Below are 16,079 nucleotides of genomic sequence, written 5' to 3' on the forward strand. Positions count from 1 at the left end.
CATAACGGTGGATGTCCTGGAGCCTATTGGTAGCGACCATCTCCCTGTCCTCCTCACTGTTTCAGACGGTCGTCGCCCTCGCCCCAACCCTCGTACTGACCCTCCCCCTAAGTATGTCCACGACTATTCCCGTGCCGACTGGAATGCCTACCGGGATACCCTTTCCACCCAGGTCGATAGCCACCCCTTCACCTACCACCACCCTGACGAAGTCACCTATGCCGCCTCCTTTCTCCAGCAGACCTTGTCTGAGGCCGTGGAGGCCCACGTCCCTACTGTTGCCATCCACCCCCACCGTCCTACCTTACCCCCACAGGCCGTTCTCCTCCTCCGTGAATCCCGTCGTCTCTACCGTGCCTTCCTCCGCACGCGTGACCCGGACACACTACGACGCCACCGGCAACTCCAGCGACACATTCGTAATTTGCTCGCGGCTAAGAAACGCCGGGACTGGCGACAGACATGCACCCATTTAAATGCTACCCTACCAATCAACTCGTCCAAGTTCCGGTCGGCCTTCCATCGCCTTACCGGAACTAAACTGTCCCCCTATTATCCTCTTCTCCATGATGATCACCCTTTCCCTGACACCCTTAGTAAGGCCAATCACTTTGCCTCCTACCTCTCCGATGTATTTTCCATCCCCGATGATCCCCAGTTTGATTACTCCCTCTTCCCGGATGTCCGCGATCGAACTGACACCTCCGTCCCTCCCCTCACTCCTGGTTTCCAGTACTTGGACAACATTGCACACACGGAACTCAATGCCCCTATCACTACACAGGATCTCATTGCTACACTCCGCACAAAACGCAACACCGCTCCTGGTCATGATTGTGTCACCTACCGTCACCTTCGTGAGGCTCCTGTCTCTTTCCTCTCCACCCTGGCCAGGCTCTACAATGTAGTCCTACCCCGACCTGTGGAAAAGCTCCCGTATCCTCATGTTCCTTAAACCTGGCAAACCGCCGTCCGCCGTCTCCTCCTACCGTCCCATCAGCCTTACCTCGGTCTTCAGCAAGGTCCTGGAATCTATCCTCACCCAACGCATCCACCAGCATCTCCGCCAGCACTGCCTCCTTCCCGTTACCCAGTGTGGCTTTCGGCCGTCCTTCTCTTCCGACGACCTTCTCCTTCACCTCACTCATCTCCTTTCCGAACCGCTTAATTCCCGTCGCTCCACAATCTTCCTCTCCCTGGACCTCGAACCTGCATATGACCGCATATGGCATTCCGGTCTCCTCTTCAAGCTCCAAACCTTCGCCCTTCCCATTAACTACGTCCATCTGATCGGCTCCTTTCTCTCCCGCCGTCATTCCTATGTCACCATCCATAACACAGATTCCTACACCTTTTTCCCCTCTGCCGGTGTGCCCCAAGGCTCCGTCCTCCCCCCCCCTTCTGTGCCTTTTGTACACGGCGGACATGCCGCCGCCGTCAGCCCCCGTCCACCTTCTCCAGTTTGCCAATGACACCGCCTTCCTTGCCCTTGCCCCCACCCTACAGCGCTCCCAACACCTTCTCCAATCCTATCTTGACCGGTTCACCGCTTGGTGCAACCAGTGGTTGCTCAAGGTCGATCCCTCCAAAACCCAGGCGAACATTGTAGGCAGAACCACCCCTTCCTTCCGCCTCCTTGATTTCTATCTCACCATCTATGGCCGTCCTATCGCCCTCACTCCCACCCTTAAGTACCTTGGCGTCACCCTCGACCGTCGCCTCTCCTGGACTCCCCACCTCTGGACAATCCAAGCCAAGGCATGCTCCCGCCTCAGTCTCCTCAAGCTCCTCTCTGGCTGTACGTGGGGTCTGGACCCATCCACCATCCTCCACACCTATAAATCCCTCATCCCCCCTATCCTTTGTTATGCCCATCCGGCTTGGATCTCCGTCCTCTCTACCTTTTATAAATCCCTCCAAATCCTTGAACGTAATGCTCTCCACCTCGCCTATCGCATCCGTCTCCCCTCCCCCATGCAGATCCTGTACAATCTCATCCCTTGCCCCACCTCCTCCTTTTCCTTGAAAGGATACGGATCCTGTACACCTCCCGCAAATTCGATCCTCCTCACCCGCTCGTCTCCCCGATCCTCTCCCACCCCCGCCTTCTGCCGCGTCTGTATTCGCACGTCCCACCCGGTCTCCATCTCTCCACCCTCCTTACCCTCTCCCAAGGTGGCTTCCGCCAGCTCCCCCTCCCTGATGATGCCCTCCACCCCTCCATCTACCCCTCCTATCAACTTTGACCCTGCCCCACCCCCCACTTCCGGTGTCCTTTCCTTTGGGCATCCTCCCTCCCTTCTCTTCCCTTCCCTTCTCTTTCCTTTTCCCACGTCCCCTCCCTCCACCCCTCTTCCCCCAGGTTTCCCCTCCCCCTTCCTCCCTCCCCCTTTCTCCCCTGCCCGTGGCATCTCTGCTCTCCCCTCTCGCTCTCCCACTCCCCTTCCTCCTCCTCCTCTCTTGGCAGGTCCCCGGACTCGCACACGCATGGTGAACATTCGCGCGCCGGAGATCATCGACATCAGTATCTCGTGTGTGTGCTTCGTTTTGTGTTTCGTGCAGTTACGACTCCACTGTTCACATGTGCCATCGCCGTCCTCCGTGTTTTGTGCGCCGTGTCCACAAGTGTTAGTGTTTTTATCGTCCTTCGTGAACGGCTTCATGTTTATTGTTTTTTTTTTGTATCTCCATTTTTTGCCCGCCGTTTTTTGTATTGTCTGTATCACCTCTGTCATGTTATTGTTCCACTTAAGGCTGAAGAGCAGCGTAATGTGCTGCTGCCAGCCCGCCTGTATAGGTGATTAAAATTACAATAAAGGAAAAAAAAATCTCATCAAACCACGGCGCTCTTCCTGCTATCAATATCGTCTGTCACCGATGGCGTAGACAAAGCTTAGCGGGCCATATCGATGTACTGAACATACGTACTGGATACAGCATTGCATGGGACTAATCTGGGTCCTCTGATGTGAAAAAGTCTAAAAGTTCTTAACCTGAGGTTTTGTCAGTCCTGTGACCATTATGACTGTAGATTCCCCGAGCCGTGCTACAGATGGAAAATTTATAAAACTGTTCTGAATAGAGCAGGCATACACTATAGCTCAGAAGCGTCCGTTCAGGTGGCAGCGTACTTTTGGAATACACATCAGGAATAGTTCATGCAGCTAGGTTATCCGAAACTTCGAGTTCCCCTGATGAAAATATCTCAGGATACATATACTAATATCGAACCCGTGTAAAAAATGGAAAGTGAAAAAGTAGTCTGTCATATTTTATTAGAGATTGTGAACTCTTTCAGACCCGAATAAGAAAGTAGGATTTATTCAACACTTACTGGAATGAATATGAGTAAGACAGATTACACTCTTCTAGGATGGAGTGAGCAGAAACAAATTTGCGGAGGCAAAATGAATCCTACAGTGGTAAGACATGGTCAGAAACAGCTAACTGGGAGTGTAACATTAACAACGAGTGTATCTGCATGCTGCCATATTCAGGCACATTAGTCATTGAGCCAATGACAACCATCCTTAACTCCACAGAGCGAATATATTCCAAATATCCCAAACACCTGGTTGTAATAGTGAATGACTTTAATTTGTTTACTACCGGCTGAAAAACTATGCTCACCTTCCAAACGAGCATCGCTCCTGTTACCCTCTACAACTAGTCGGACAGTCCATATGTAAGACAAATATTTTAAATATTTTCAACATTTCGCGGTAAACTTTGCAACTGAGGCTGTTGGTTTTTACAATTAAAAAAAATATATTTTAATATTCTTAGTTGCTTACGTTTCTCGTATCTTCCATGTGCAATCATGGAAAGAGCGGTGGTTGTTACCAAACGCAAATGAAAGCTAAGAGAGTAATGTGTTTGGCAGAGGCAATCGTAAATTTCCTTCTTGAAACACGACTTCAGGACATTTCGTTCAAAGCCTACAAACTAAGAAGAAAGACGGAATGAGTTTGAAAGCATCACAACCTCTCTTCTAGATAAAAACCTAAAACTAAATATAGAAATCACAGTAAACGAAAATGAGACAAAATACATGATAATGACGAATTCTAATGCTAGAAGAATACCACATAACCTAACAGCATCTAAAATTATTTTAAGAAATAACCTGCTTCAGCTATCTATGCGTCCTTCTCACCAGTGATAATAATACATACATTAAAAAAAGTTTTGCATCACCTATATTCCGAGAGTTCCGAAACCTGTACAGAAAATTGGAGTAGAGATCAACTTAAACATCATTTCCGCCCTTTTTATTGTTCATGAAAACCACACATTACATGTTGTACCGAAAGATAGCGAGACCTTCAGAGGTGGTTATCCAGATTGCTATACACACTGTTACCTCTAATACCCAATAGCACGTCCTCTTGCATTGATGCATGCCTGTATTCGTCGTGGTATACTATCCACAAGTTCATCAAGGCACTGTCAGTCCATATTGTCCCACTCCTCAACGGCCATTCGGCGTGGATCCCTCAGAGTGGTTGGTGGGTCACGTCGTCCACAAACAGCCCTTTACAATCTATCCCACGCATCTTCGATATGATTCGTATCTGGAGAACATGCTGGCCACTCTAGTCGAGCGATGTCGTTATCCTGAAGGAAGTCACAAGATGTGCACCCGAATTGTCGTCCATGAAGACGAATGCCTTGCCAATATACTGTCGATATGGTTGCACTATTGCACTATCGGTCGGGGGAAGGCATTCACATATCGTACAGCCGTCACGGCGCCTTCTACGACCACCAGCGGCCTACGTCGGCCCCACATAATGCCACCCCCAAAATAGGGAACCTCCACCTTGTTGCACTCCCTAGACAGTATGTCTAAGGCGTTCAGCCTGACCGTGTTGCCTCAAAACATGTCACTGTCAGATGTCTGGTTGAAGGCATATGCGACACCCATAGGGGAAGACAACGTTATGCCAATCCTGAGCGGTCCATTTGTCATATTGTTGGGCCGATCTGTACCGCACTGTATGGTGCCTTGGTTGCACAGGTGGACCTCGCCATGGACGTCGGAAGTGAAGTTGGGCATCATGCAGCCTATTGCGCACAGTTTGAGTCGTAACACGACGTCCTGTGGCTGCACGAAAAGTATTATTCAACATGGTGGCGTTGGTGTCAGGGCTCCTCCGAGCCATAATCCGTAGGTAGCGGTCATCCACTGCAGCAGTAGGCATTGGGCAGCCTGAACGAGGCTTGTCATTCACAGTTCCTGTCTCTCTGTATCTCCTTCATGTCCGGACAACATCACTTTGGTTCACTTAGAGATGCCTGGACACTTCCCTTGTTGAGAGCCCTTCCTGACACAATGTAAAAATGCGGACGCGATCGAACCGCGGCACTGACAGCCTAAGCATTGTTTAATTACAGACAACACGAGCCGTGTACCTCCTTCCTGCTGGAATATCTGGAACTGAATGGCTGTCGGACCCCCTCCGTCTAATATGCGCTGCTCATGAGTGGTTGTTTACGTCTTTGGGCGGGTTTAATGACATCGCTGAACAGTCGGAGGGACTGTGTCTCTGATGCAATATCCACAGTCAACGTCTGTCTTCTGGAGTTCTGGGAACCGGGGTGATGCAAAACTTTTTTTGGTGTTTGCATGAGGCAAGAGTTCAAGCAGCAGTAAAGCATCTTATGCAAACTTACAGGTATTTAACAATTCTGTAAATATGAGAACGAAAAGTAATAGCATATTATTCCCTCATACGATCAGTTGTTACAATGGCAGACATGAATTTAAGCCATTTGTGAGAAAGATCCTGTGGAAAATGCTATGGGCTTGTGAGATATGCAGAGGGCTGGAGAAAAAGATACTCTCATGAATTACAACGGCTTGTACAAGAGAAAAATATGACAATATTTATGAAATATGACAATATACTTGGTTTAGGACATGTTTAGAGGATTTTAGGTGACAGAATGCCCAAAAACGTAGTGAGTGGAATACAGTATTTGACCACAAGGAAGGACCGACCAAGAGCAAGAAGAAGAGGGTATGAAGGAAGATTATTCAGGAAGACAAGACCCATTAAGTGCCAAAGCAGATGAAGGAGGAGAAGATGAAAACGTACCTAATAAGGAAATACGAAACACAACTGTACACATTTGTTAGAGTCCACCACAGGTAGAATTTTACGGAAACAGAAACTAACGAAAATCATTATGAAACTAACAGAGGAAATTTAAGTTCATTTCTTGTATCTGGAAGAAGGACGATGTGTGAGTCCTACAACAATTTCCAGTTAGATCCTGACCATGCACCTATCGACTAGTCATATAAGGTTCTCGACTTTCACGTAAGTATTTATCAGATCCGTATCTACTGTTCAGTCTCCTGTGGATCTGTCTGCTGCTTAAACCAAAGACAATAAAAAAACCAAGTGTTAACTTCCGCATACGAGAGCACATTCATGCGTAATAATTCCACTGCCGTACCAATTATTGACCACAATACACTTTCATTAATGAGTGATATAAGTTAGTTTAAGTAGTGTGGAAGTCCAGGGACCGATGACCTCAGCAGTTTGGCCCCTTAGGAATTCACACACATATGAGCATTTGAACATCTTTACACACAAGGTGTGTTGGAGATGAACCGTGTGATTTTCAACATGCATCTTTCTTTGCTTATTTTCGATTGATAACAAGGCTGCAATAAAATGAAGTATTTTGCAGACATGTGACTAATACGGAGAACTATTCACGCATAGAATCCAATACGTTACACTGCTCGATAAATGTTCAACAGCACCGAAAGTGTTTACATAAAATCAAAGGAAGGAAAGCAGCACTCTCAGATTGTACGTCGGTTATAATACTGTGCACAGAAAAAACAGGGAAATACGAGATAACTTACACAGTATTTTCGATTGGTGCACTGAATAAGAGTTTCCTTTGAAATGAGTAAGTGAAAGAAAATATCCACAATAGAGTAAATAACACGGAAGTTTGTTATCAAACCTCTGCAGCCTATCGTACCATTTACAAACCAAGTGACAATACTCTGAAGCGACAGAACGAAGATGTGTAATTAGTAGCAAAAATGTAGAAATAAAGAGTAGGTTTGGTGGGAGAGTACTGGAAGAGTGCGGTGCATCTTTGACCGAAGTTGCATCGACATATTATTCATCGTAGTTGTTGTTGCTGTGCGATATTGAGAATTAAAATGCAAATATAGGCTTATTCTGCATTCTCCCACGTATGCTGTTCGATCGGATGGGAATTTCTTCTATTAAGTTATCAACAGATTTGTGTTTGTGAAATAAAAGTAGAGGCATAGCACATTCATAGTAAGGGATATGTTTAGTTAAATTTCATGTAGTGACATTTTAAACTTTGTTACCCTCATAGACCAGACTGAAAGATATTGGTTATGATACTGTGAACTGAGGGAGTGTTTCATGGTTACTTCAAATCAACATCTATGGATTCATGTTGAAATGAAGCTGAAAGAAGAATAGTTCTGATTCAGGAAAGTAAAACGAAAGAAGAATGCAACTGAAATGTTGAAATAATTAATGAAACATACCAGAAGAAATGCAAGGCTCAATAAGTTGTATTTGTTGATCTGGAGAAAGCATGTGAGAGGGTGAAATTGTCAAAGTTAGGAGGTGCGTACCGATAAGCAACTTAATTATAACGTAGTAAAGAACGAGAGCAGCTGGATGGGAAATATCAGCAGGAGTCAAATCGGATGTGAATCAATAATGATATTAGCCACAGACTTTATTCAGGATTTACTTGGAGGAAACAGTAAAGAGTTTTCTTCATGAAGGCCTTGCAGTAGGCAGAAGCTAGCTCACACACAAAATATTTGGTACTGATACTTCATAGCTGAAGAAGAGATGACAGTCATTAATAGTCTGGAAGAGCTGGAAGACAGCTTTGAACAGCGTGCTACGAAAACACATGTTAAAAAGACGTAGAAAATAATTATGTACAGAGGAAAAAACAAAATGGATGTGCAATTGAAAGAGTAATGCTGAAGCAAAAAAATATTTCAAAGTATTTAGGTTGTTAAAAAGTGTAGTATGAGATGCAAGAAGTCTCGGCCTGTGGAAAGGCAATGACTAGCGCTTAAAAGCCTTTTAACATTGTGCCTGGAGGAAACCTCAGATAGGAAGACAAAACAAAGAATGTGAAGGTACGTAAAAGGTGAAAGAGGAATGAGTGTTAATCAAAATAATCAACAATAACAAAATAGACTGACTTACCTACTCAATGAGAACAGACTGTACAATAAGAAAGAGTACTTTATAAGAAATTGTGATCCGTCAAAAGTTCAAAAGACAGAGACTGCATCAAAACATATTCCTCACTCTGCTAAACAACAAGGAAAGAGGGAGATCAGGAAAAAAATGGAAGAGGGTGAGCTCTCAGTGAAAGACCCCTGTAGTGTAGGCACATGGGGATGCTGATGATGCTAATAATATTGAGATCAATATCTGGCAACAGAGAGACAATAATATTTCGCGGCACGCCAAAACATTGAAATCCTCTCGGGCTCCTTGCTGCGTCACTTCTGATACGCAAAGGAGTGTTTTCGTGGTAATAAAACCGAAAAGTTTTTTGTGCTCAACACGTTGATATTCAACCCTGACACGAAAACTTCGGACGCATGCGTACAAGAATTATTTCCAGCAATACTTTAATTCAGTGGAAGTGTAATGAGGTCTTGATCGAATAGGTTTAAAATCAGGTATAATACTTCACTTACCCTTCTTAAGGAACTTCACGCCCATAACTGACTCTCGTAAAAAGTATGTGTCCAACAAACTGCGGCAGAATGTCTGTGGAACTCGCTGTCGGCAGTTCTTATAAAGGAACCGCACGTATCTCGCGTAGGTCGGTTAAAGGTCTTTCGCGCAGTCACGGTCAAAATGATAACCCGTGTTTGGCCTGACACGGCTGAAATGTGGTTCCTTTCTTTAAATGCTGAGTCACGTAGAAGGATGGACACAAGAAAGACGGATCGCAGCAGGTCGCACCATCTGGCCGTAGATCGCACGTGAGGGGGGAAATCTCAGATCGATCGCTGATTGCTTATAATTTCCAACCATTCTGATGAATCGCATGCGACGAATCGGCTATGTATTGCACCACGGCTGTCTAGCTGCGACTCGTTTGTCTAGGTATTACGCGCGGTTGTGTAACTTTTCGTCGTTTCGCTATGGCCAAGTGAAGTAAGGATTTCAAGTTAGGATGCGCAGCTATTCAGGGAGCACAAACCAGTTTGAAGAGTGAAGTTGAAAGCCAAGGTGAAGCTGCCACTAAGAAGGAATATGTATCTAAAACACCGATGCTCGCATTTCGGAGGTTATGCTGTAGAAATTCGTGGAAAGTCATAGCGTCTGCACTACAAATGGTGATTGTGAATTTTCTATTGAACACCTAGGGGCATTATTAATGTTTTTTTTTATAAAAGAAAGGTAATATTAAGTACACATTTTAATCTAAATGTTCAGGTGGTAGCTATGCTACAGACATACTTAGTCGCATGTCATTTCATATGATATTCCTTACACAATTAACATCGAAAATACTGAAACATGACGTCCTAGCCACACTTCCGAGATTTTCATTCATAACTGAAGCCATATGTTATGGAGAAACAGATATTTAATCTCAGGAAAAACACGCAGTCAGGCGAATTTTTTCAGGTTCTCCACTATTTATGACAACAGAAGGCGCCTAACAAGATATAAGTTGCACCCGACGACGTTTCTGTACTGGTGAAATGTGGACTATACGCGTGTGGAGCAATATCACTGGATATATGCGAAACAAGCCTCACTTGCTGTACAGTTATCAAATTAGTTTTCGCAACATCTTTGCTGCACCGTAGCTTCTGAGGCACATTGAAACAACTACCAAAAAATAGCAGAATTAGATATATTTTAACGATCTTCAAAGCTACTGCATTCAGTAAGAAGGAAACATTAATAGTAAGAATAATATCTTCAGTTCATTTACGGAAGAACATTTATTTACTGGGGTATTATTCGCATCAAATAACTGGTATATAACGTTAATGGTTTTCTTTTACAATATGCAGGTGTGCAAAATAGCTGCAAGTGTCACACCAGTTTGGCACCAATGCAGATAGATATATAATTACCGTTCATAATGTACAACGTACTAAAGTGCAATGGAGCTGCCAGTAAGTTCAAATCTTGTAATTTCGAAGAAGGTGGAAGAAACAATCTCGTACTTCAACGAAGTGGGAGTAAAGTCATACGTGTGATCTAGCGAGAACGGCCCACACACACGTTGAGGGGAGGGGGGGGGGGGTACATCCAAAATATCATCAAAACAGTACATGGCAAATAATGTCTAAAGCTAAATATTAATGACCTATAGAGCAGAGAACTGCCGTGGACATGAGTATCTCGTTGCAATAGCCAGTGCCTCCGCCCACTTCACACTTCGCGATCGTAGCCCCTGTGTAAACTATGATCGGTGCACACAATCTCTGCCGCCCAGCAAGCTCATTACTTGATCACTGCTGCTCCAATGTGGGGATAATATAACCAGCTGTGCAGCAAGTGAAGGTTTGTTGGTAAAAAGGACGGATTCGGACACATAGGCTGAGTTACTGCGCAGCAAAATTAGAAGCTTTGTTTCGACAACGAAAGCAACAAAACGTTTAGAATTAACTGCGTTCTTTCTTGGCAGCGCACCATATTGCAGAGCATCTTCCTATGCTGAAAAGATTATTCATCATGTCAGGAGCATGACGAAGTGTGGCAGTGGCTATATTCCGTGATGAATCAGAGTTATCACCAAAAGCAGAGAACGTCATTTGTAATACAATATTTATAGTTTCCTTTGCAACGAAAGTACCCTGACTAAATTTCACGATTCTTTTAAAACTCTGTGATGTTATCAGACTATCTGTATTGACATATTCACTTTTTTTGTCGGTATGTGGATGATTAGACCTTTGGTTTACTGCAGCCCACCACTAATTCCACTTCTGTGCCGTCGTCTTCATCTCTGAGTAGCCCTTAAATCCAGCTCTGTTTCTTGGATATATTCACATCATTGTCTTCCCCTACAGTCTTTACCTTCTGTGTCTGCCTATCTTTTGACGCCTTAACATATGCTTTGTCATCTGTTCCTTCTTCTTGTCAGTGTACGAACATGTTACCCTCCTCGTCGATTCTGTAAAGAATTCCTCATTTCTTATCTTATCAATAAAATTAATTTTCTTCACTCTTATGTCGTACTTAAATGCTTCGATTCTCTTTTTTTTTCGTTTTTCCCACAGTCCATGATTCAGTTCCGTACAATGCTGTGCTCCAAACGCAATTCCTCAGAAATTTCACCCTCAAAATAAGGGCAATGTTTTCTAGTTAGTAGACTTCTTCTAGCCAGGAAACTTTTGTTTCATGTGCTAGTCTGATTCTTATCGGCTACTTGATTCGTTCATTATTTGCTGTTTTCCTAACAATGTGGAAAAATTTCTCCACTTCGTCTCCTCTGTGATCGCCAATTTCGATGTTATTTTATCTCTACTCTCATTTCTAGTATTTAGTCCTCATTATTTTCGTTTTTCTCCGGTTTACTTTCAATCAAGATTCTGTTCTCATTAGACCGTTCATTTCATTCTACATGTCCTGCATTTTTCTCCAACTTTCACTGAGCTTAGCAATGTCATTAGAGAATCTCATTTCAGTCTTAATCATAGTCCCTCCTGTAAAAACTTTCTTGCCTTCCCACATTGCTTCTTCAACGTATAGCCTGAACAGTACCGACGAAAGACTACATCCTTGTCTTACACCCTTTATAATGCGAGAAATTTGTTCTTGGTCTTCAGGTAATATTCTATCCTTTCGTTTTTTGCGTATCGTTCATATTATCCATCTTTCCCTACATCTTACACCTATTTCACTGAGAATTTCAAAAGTATTGCAACATTTCACATTGCCGAACATCTAAAAACATGTTTCGTTTTTTTCTTATGTCTTATTTCCATTATCAAGCGCCGGCCGGGGTGGCCGAGCGGTTCTAGGCGCTACAGTCTGGAACCGCGCGACCGTTACGGTCGCAGGTTCGAATCCTGCCTCGGACATGGATATGTGTGATGTCCTTAGGTTAGTTAGGTTTAAGTAGTTCTAAGTTCTAGGGGACTGATGACCTCAGAAGTTAAGTCCCATAGCGCTCAGAGCCAGCCATTATCAAGCGTCACGTCAGAACGTATTTGACCTTTACCTTTCCTGAACCCAAACTGATACCCACCCATACATAATCAGTTTTCTTTTCCATTCTTCTGTACATTATTCTTGTCAGCAACGACGATGCATGAGTTGTTAAACTGATTATGCTGTGGTTTTCGTGCTTTTGTGTCTCTTCTATCTTGGGGAGTGTGTGAATAATGTTCTTGCAAAACTCTGCAGCTACATCTCCAGCTCACAAATTCTGTACCTTATCTTGAATAGTCGTATGGTTGTCACGTCTCAGTGGCTTTGGAATTTTCGAAGAAATATATGGCTTTAGGACAGTAAAGAATCATTTTGGTACCTACCTTCTGACTATGTCCTCTTGCTATTCGTTGATTCTAATTTATCTGTTCAATTAAAAAGTAAATGATCAATCAATTGAATTGGGAGGAAGAATCAAGGTCCAAGTAGAAACCTATCTAAAACCATAAATAATCAATAATGGAACTGAACTGTTTCTAATTTAATTTTTTTACCAGATTTGACTGAAGTATATAATCCCTTACGACAGTGGTGCTGTGAAACTTAAGGTATTGCCAACGACCGACATGTAGTTAATAAACAGAAAGTTGTAAACGACCCAGCAGAGACAGGCGCCAAACAGACTGAGATATAAAATATATTATTTATAGAAATGAAAAACAGAAGCAGTCTGTGAATCAGGTTTTATCAAAATGTTGCCAAATGTTTCTTAAGTGTGGAAAAAAAAAGACTTCATCAAAGATTTTAAAGTTTCACAGAAAAAGTTATTCCCTAGTCATATTTACCTCAGACACATTACCGTAATGGATAGTATTTTTACACTTAATTTAGGACTATTGATACTTTAGTTGCATGTAGCTAAGTTGATGGTTTATCAGCTACCGTTATTTTGAGATAAAAAATTTAATTGAGATTTTTATGGGATTTATGGATTTCTCCGTACGAGGAGCCTAGGAATACTCCAACCCTCTTTCCCTATTGCGGCAAATTGAGCACGATTTAATTTTTGCGCTGTAATACTGAGCTAGAGGGTAGCGCAGAAAACCAAAAATCAGAGTCACGCTATTGGAGAGCGATGCAGCAACAGTAGTAAGTGGTTTAGACTACACAGATAGAAGGAGAGAGAGAGAGAGAGAGAGAGAGAGAGAGAGAGAGAGTACACAAAGAGCCAGAACGGCCCTCTCTCGTGGCCGGAACCATCAGTGTAAAGTCGAGGTCATTCAATGAACAGCTCTTGAAGGAAGTGCAAGCTTGAAAGCTTGAGCTATTATGATATCAAAGTCTGCATCAGTACCAGTACATGAATGAGTTGGAACAGAGTAATAACGTCGGCCTATGGGAAGTTACACGTTTTTCTGACACATTCACCTCATACTTTGCGTCCTGCTTTAACGATAATGCGTATATGGAACCAATGGATAGGGGGAAAACGAACACAGCGACAATCAGGCAATGGGCCAAGCAGTGTGACTTGTGTGACTCCAGAACTGATTGGATGGCTTAGGTGCGCATGACCGTAACGGTCTGCACAGGCTGTAGCACAGTGTTGACTTGTCCCTAGAACACTGCTGCGTTTACATTTAAACGACGTGTGCTACAGACGGAACTGATCGCATTGTGCCTTTCACATCTAGAAGCCACAAGCGGCTGCTTGTAAAACGACCATGTGGTCGCCATCGTTAGTTATAGTGGTTTCCGAAGAGTCACGCTTCTACTTGCCTCACAATGTTGACATATACTTGTAGGACTACCTTGGAAATATATAGGACCCATTGGCAACAAGTAGACCTCACATCTTTGAAGATGTCCACATTGAGACTAGTATCAGTTATCATGAGGCAGCTGAAGCAAAAGGGATTACGAATGTACAAAGGGCAATTAAAACAAGTCGCAGAATTTATATGTTCAGTATAATAAGAGACAGTAGTGTGAAACTTTTAGATCAGGACGTCTGGAAAACAAGTATGTTTTGTAATAAACGGCAAGGTTGAGTTAACACTGGGAGCCAGAGAGAGTGGGATTATCCCCGCCCCCTGCATCTACATCTACATATATACTCCGTAAGCTAATGTATGGTGCCTGGCGGGTGGTACCTTGTACAACTACTAGGCATTTGCTTTCCTGTACCACTAGCAAATGGAGCAAGGGGAAAACGACGTCTACACACCCCCTTACGGGCACTAATTTCTCACAAAAATGTACATTGGTGGCAGTAGAATCGCCAAGCACTCAGCTGTAAATACCGATTCTCTTTTTTGTAAGTCGTGTTTCGCGAAAAGAAAGTCGCCTCCCCTCCAGGGAGTCCCATTTCAGTTCAAGAAGCATCTCTATAATATTCGTTTGGTGATGGAACCTACCGGTGACATATCTAGCAGCACATCCCTGAATTCCTTCCATGTCTTCCTTTAATCTGACCTTGAGAGGGCCCAAACATTCCAGCCATATTCAAAAATGGGTCACATTAGTGTTCTAAACGCGGTTTCCTTTATAGGTGAGCTACACTTTCCTAAAACAATCCCCATAAAATGACGTGGACCATTCGCCTCACTTATTGCAATCCTAACGTGCTCGCTCCATTTCATATCGCTTTCCACCATTGTACATAGATATGTAACTGAGGTGACTGTGTCAGGCACGACACCACTAAGAATGTATTCGAACATTATAGGATTGTTTTTCCCTTCTGGCGTACATTATCTCACATTTTTCTACATTTAGAGCAAGCTGCCATTCATCACAGCAAATAGAAATCCTACTTTAGTCATCCTGTATCCTTCGAGCGTTTCTCAACTACGATTCTTTCCCGTTGTAAGGTTTTCATATGTTTTCTGCTGTTGTAAACAATCCATCTTTATTGTACTGGGACCAAGATGAAAGAGCGCACTGCATGAATAGTGAATAAGATCCTTAACTTTGCATTTAGTTTTGTCTGCAGTTGAGTTGCTAGTCAGTTAGTTGTACAGCGCTGGGGCATTCTTTTTGAGGCATAGTAGCGAGCAGTTGACTTTTTCAAAGAAAGAGTTCAGTTATTTGTGAGTCTGAGAGAAATGTGTGGAATACTTTATTATGGAGATGAAAACTCATTTATAATACTTTCTTTATCTTTATTCTCTTGGAGAAGATTTTAGGAATTTTAAAGGAATATTTGTAATTTTTGTAATGAGAGAATTTTGTAATTGTTAGAGTCTTCTGGTGTTGGACTGTCTTTTTCTCAGTAATAAGAGTTTGATTTCTCAAGAGCGATTTTATTTAGAGTAAAACCTTCCATGGTTCATAGTAAAATTATGAAGAGTTTGTTAGCACTGCGGAAGGGGGTTCTCAGGACACTTTTGATATCAAATTGATATGCAGATTAATTAAATTCGTCAATTAATTACCCCCATCCCCCACCCAAACACCCCAACCGCCACCTCTGGATGATGCTGTATGTTTTTTTTTTTTTTTCCCCAGCCAGCATGTGGCTCCCTGCCTCCTTCCCTTCCTCACCCCTCTCGTCCCCCTCCCACACCTACCCTATTGGCGGGATTTTCGACTTTTGGTGGGAATTTCTTTGTCCTAGAGCTGTACTGACGTCCCACCCCACTCCACGACTTGGAATTGGCGGGAAATTAAAAATGTCAGGGCCCTTCCTGAGACTCGAACCCTGGTCCTTCTGGAGAGAAAGCCCAAGTGCACCATCCTAACACATGGACACTGTCCAGATGGAGGAGAGGAAGTTTAGGCTAGTGTATTTTATTTACTTTGGTTGGGAAACTGAAGTAAAGATGGGTCCTAATGACGTGATTAATCAGAAAAATGTTCAAATGTGTGTGAATTCCTAAGGGACCAAACTGCTTAGGTCATCGG

General features: G+C 43.4%; 1 protein-coding gene across 2 annotated transcripts in view; it reads right to left on the reverse strand.

The window, feature by feature from the left end:
• LOC126411703 (pyrimidodiazepine synthase-like) overlaps nucleotides 1–16,079 on the reverse strand; it is a 148,494-nt gene that overhangs the window by 38,919 nt on the left and 93,496 nt on the right. Inside the window, exon 1 of one of the 2 annotated variants that reach the window (XM_050081384.1) lies at nucleotides 8,747–8,854. The exons of the other annotated variant lie outside the window; for it this stretch is intronic. Within the exon in view, the coding sequence (XP_049937341.1) occupies nucleotides 8,747–8,771 (25 nt within the window). The 5' untranslated portion in view covers nucleotides 8,772–8,854. Of the gene's footprint in view, nucleotides 1–8,746; nucleotides 8,855–16,079 lie in introns of those variants that run through there. 2 annotated transcript variants of the gene reach the window in all.

This window comes from Schistocerca serialis, chromosome 1 (genome assembly GCF_023864345.2).
Source record: "Schistocerca serialis cubense isolate TAMUIC-IGC-003099 chromosome 1, iqSchSeri2.2, whole genome shotgun sequence".
Lineage (NCBI taxonomy): Eukaryota > Metazoa > Arthropoda > Insecta > Orthoptera > Acrididae > Schistocerca > Schistocerca serialis.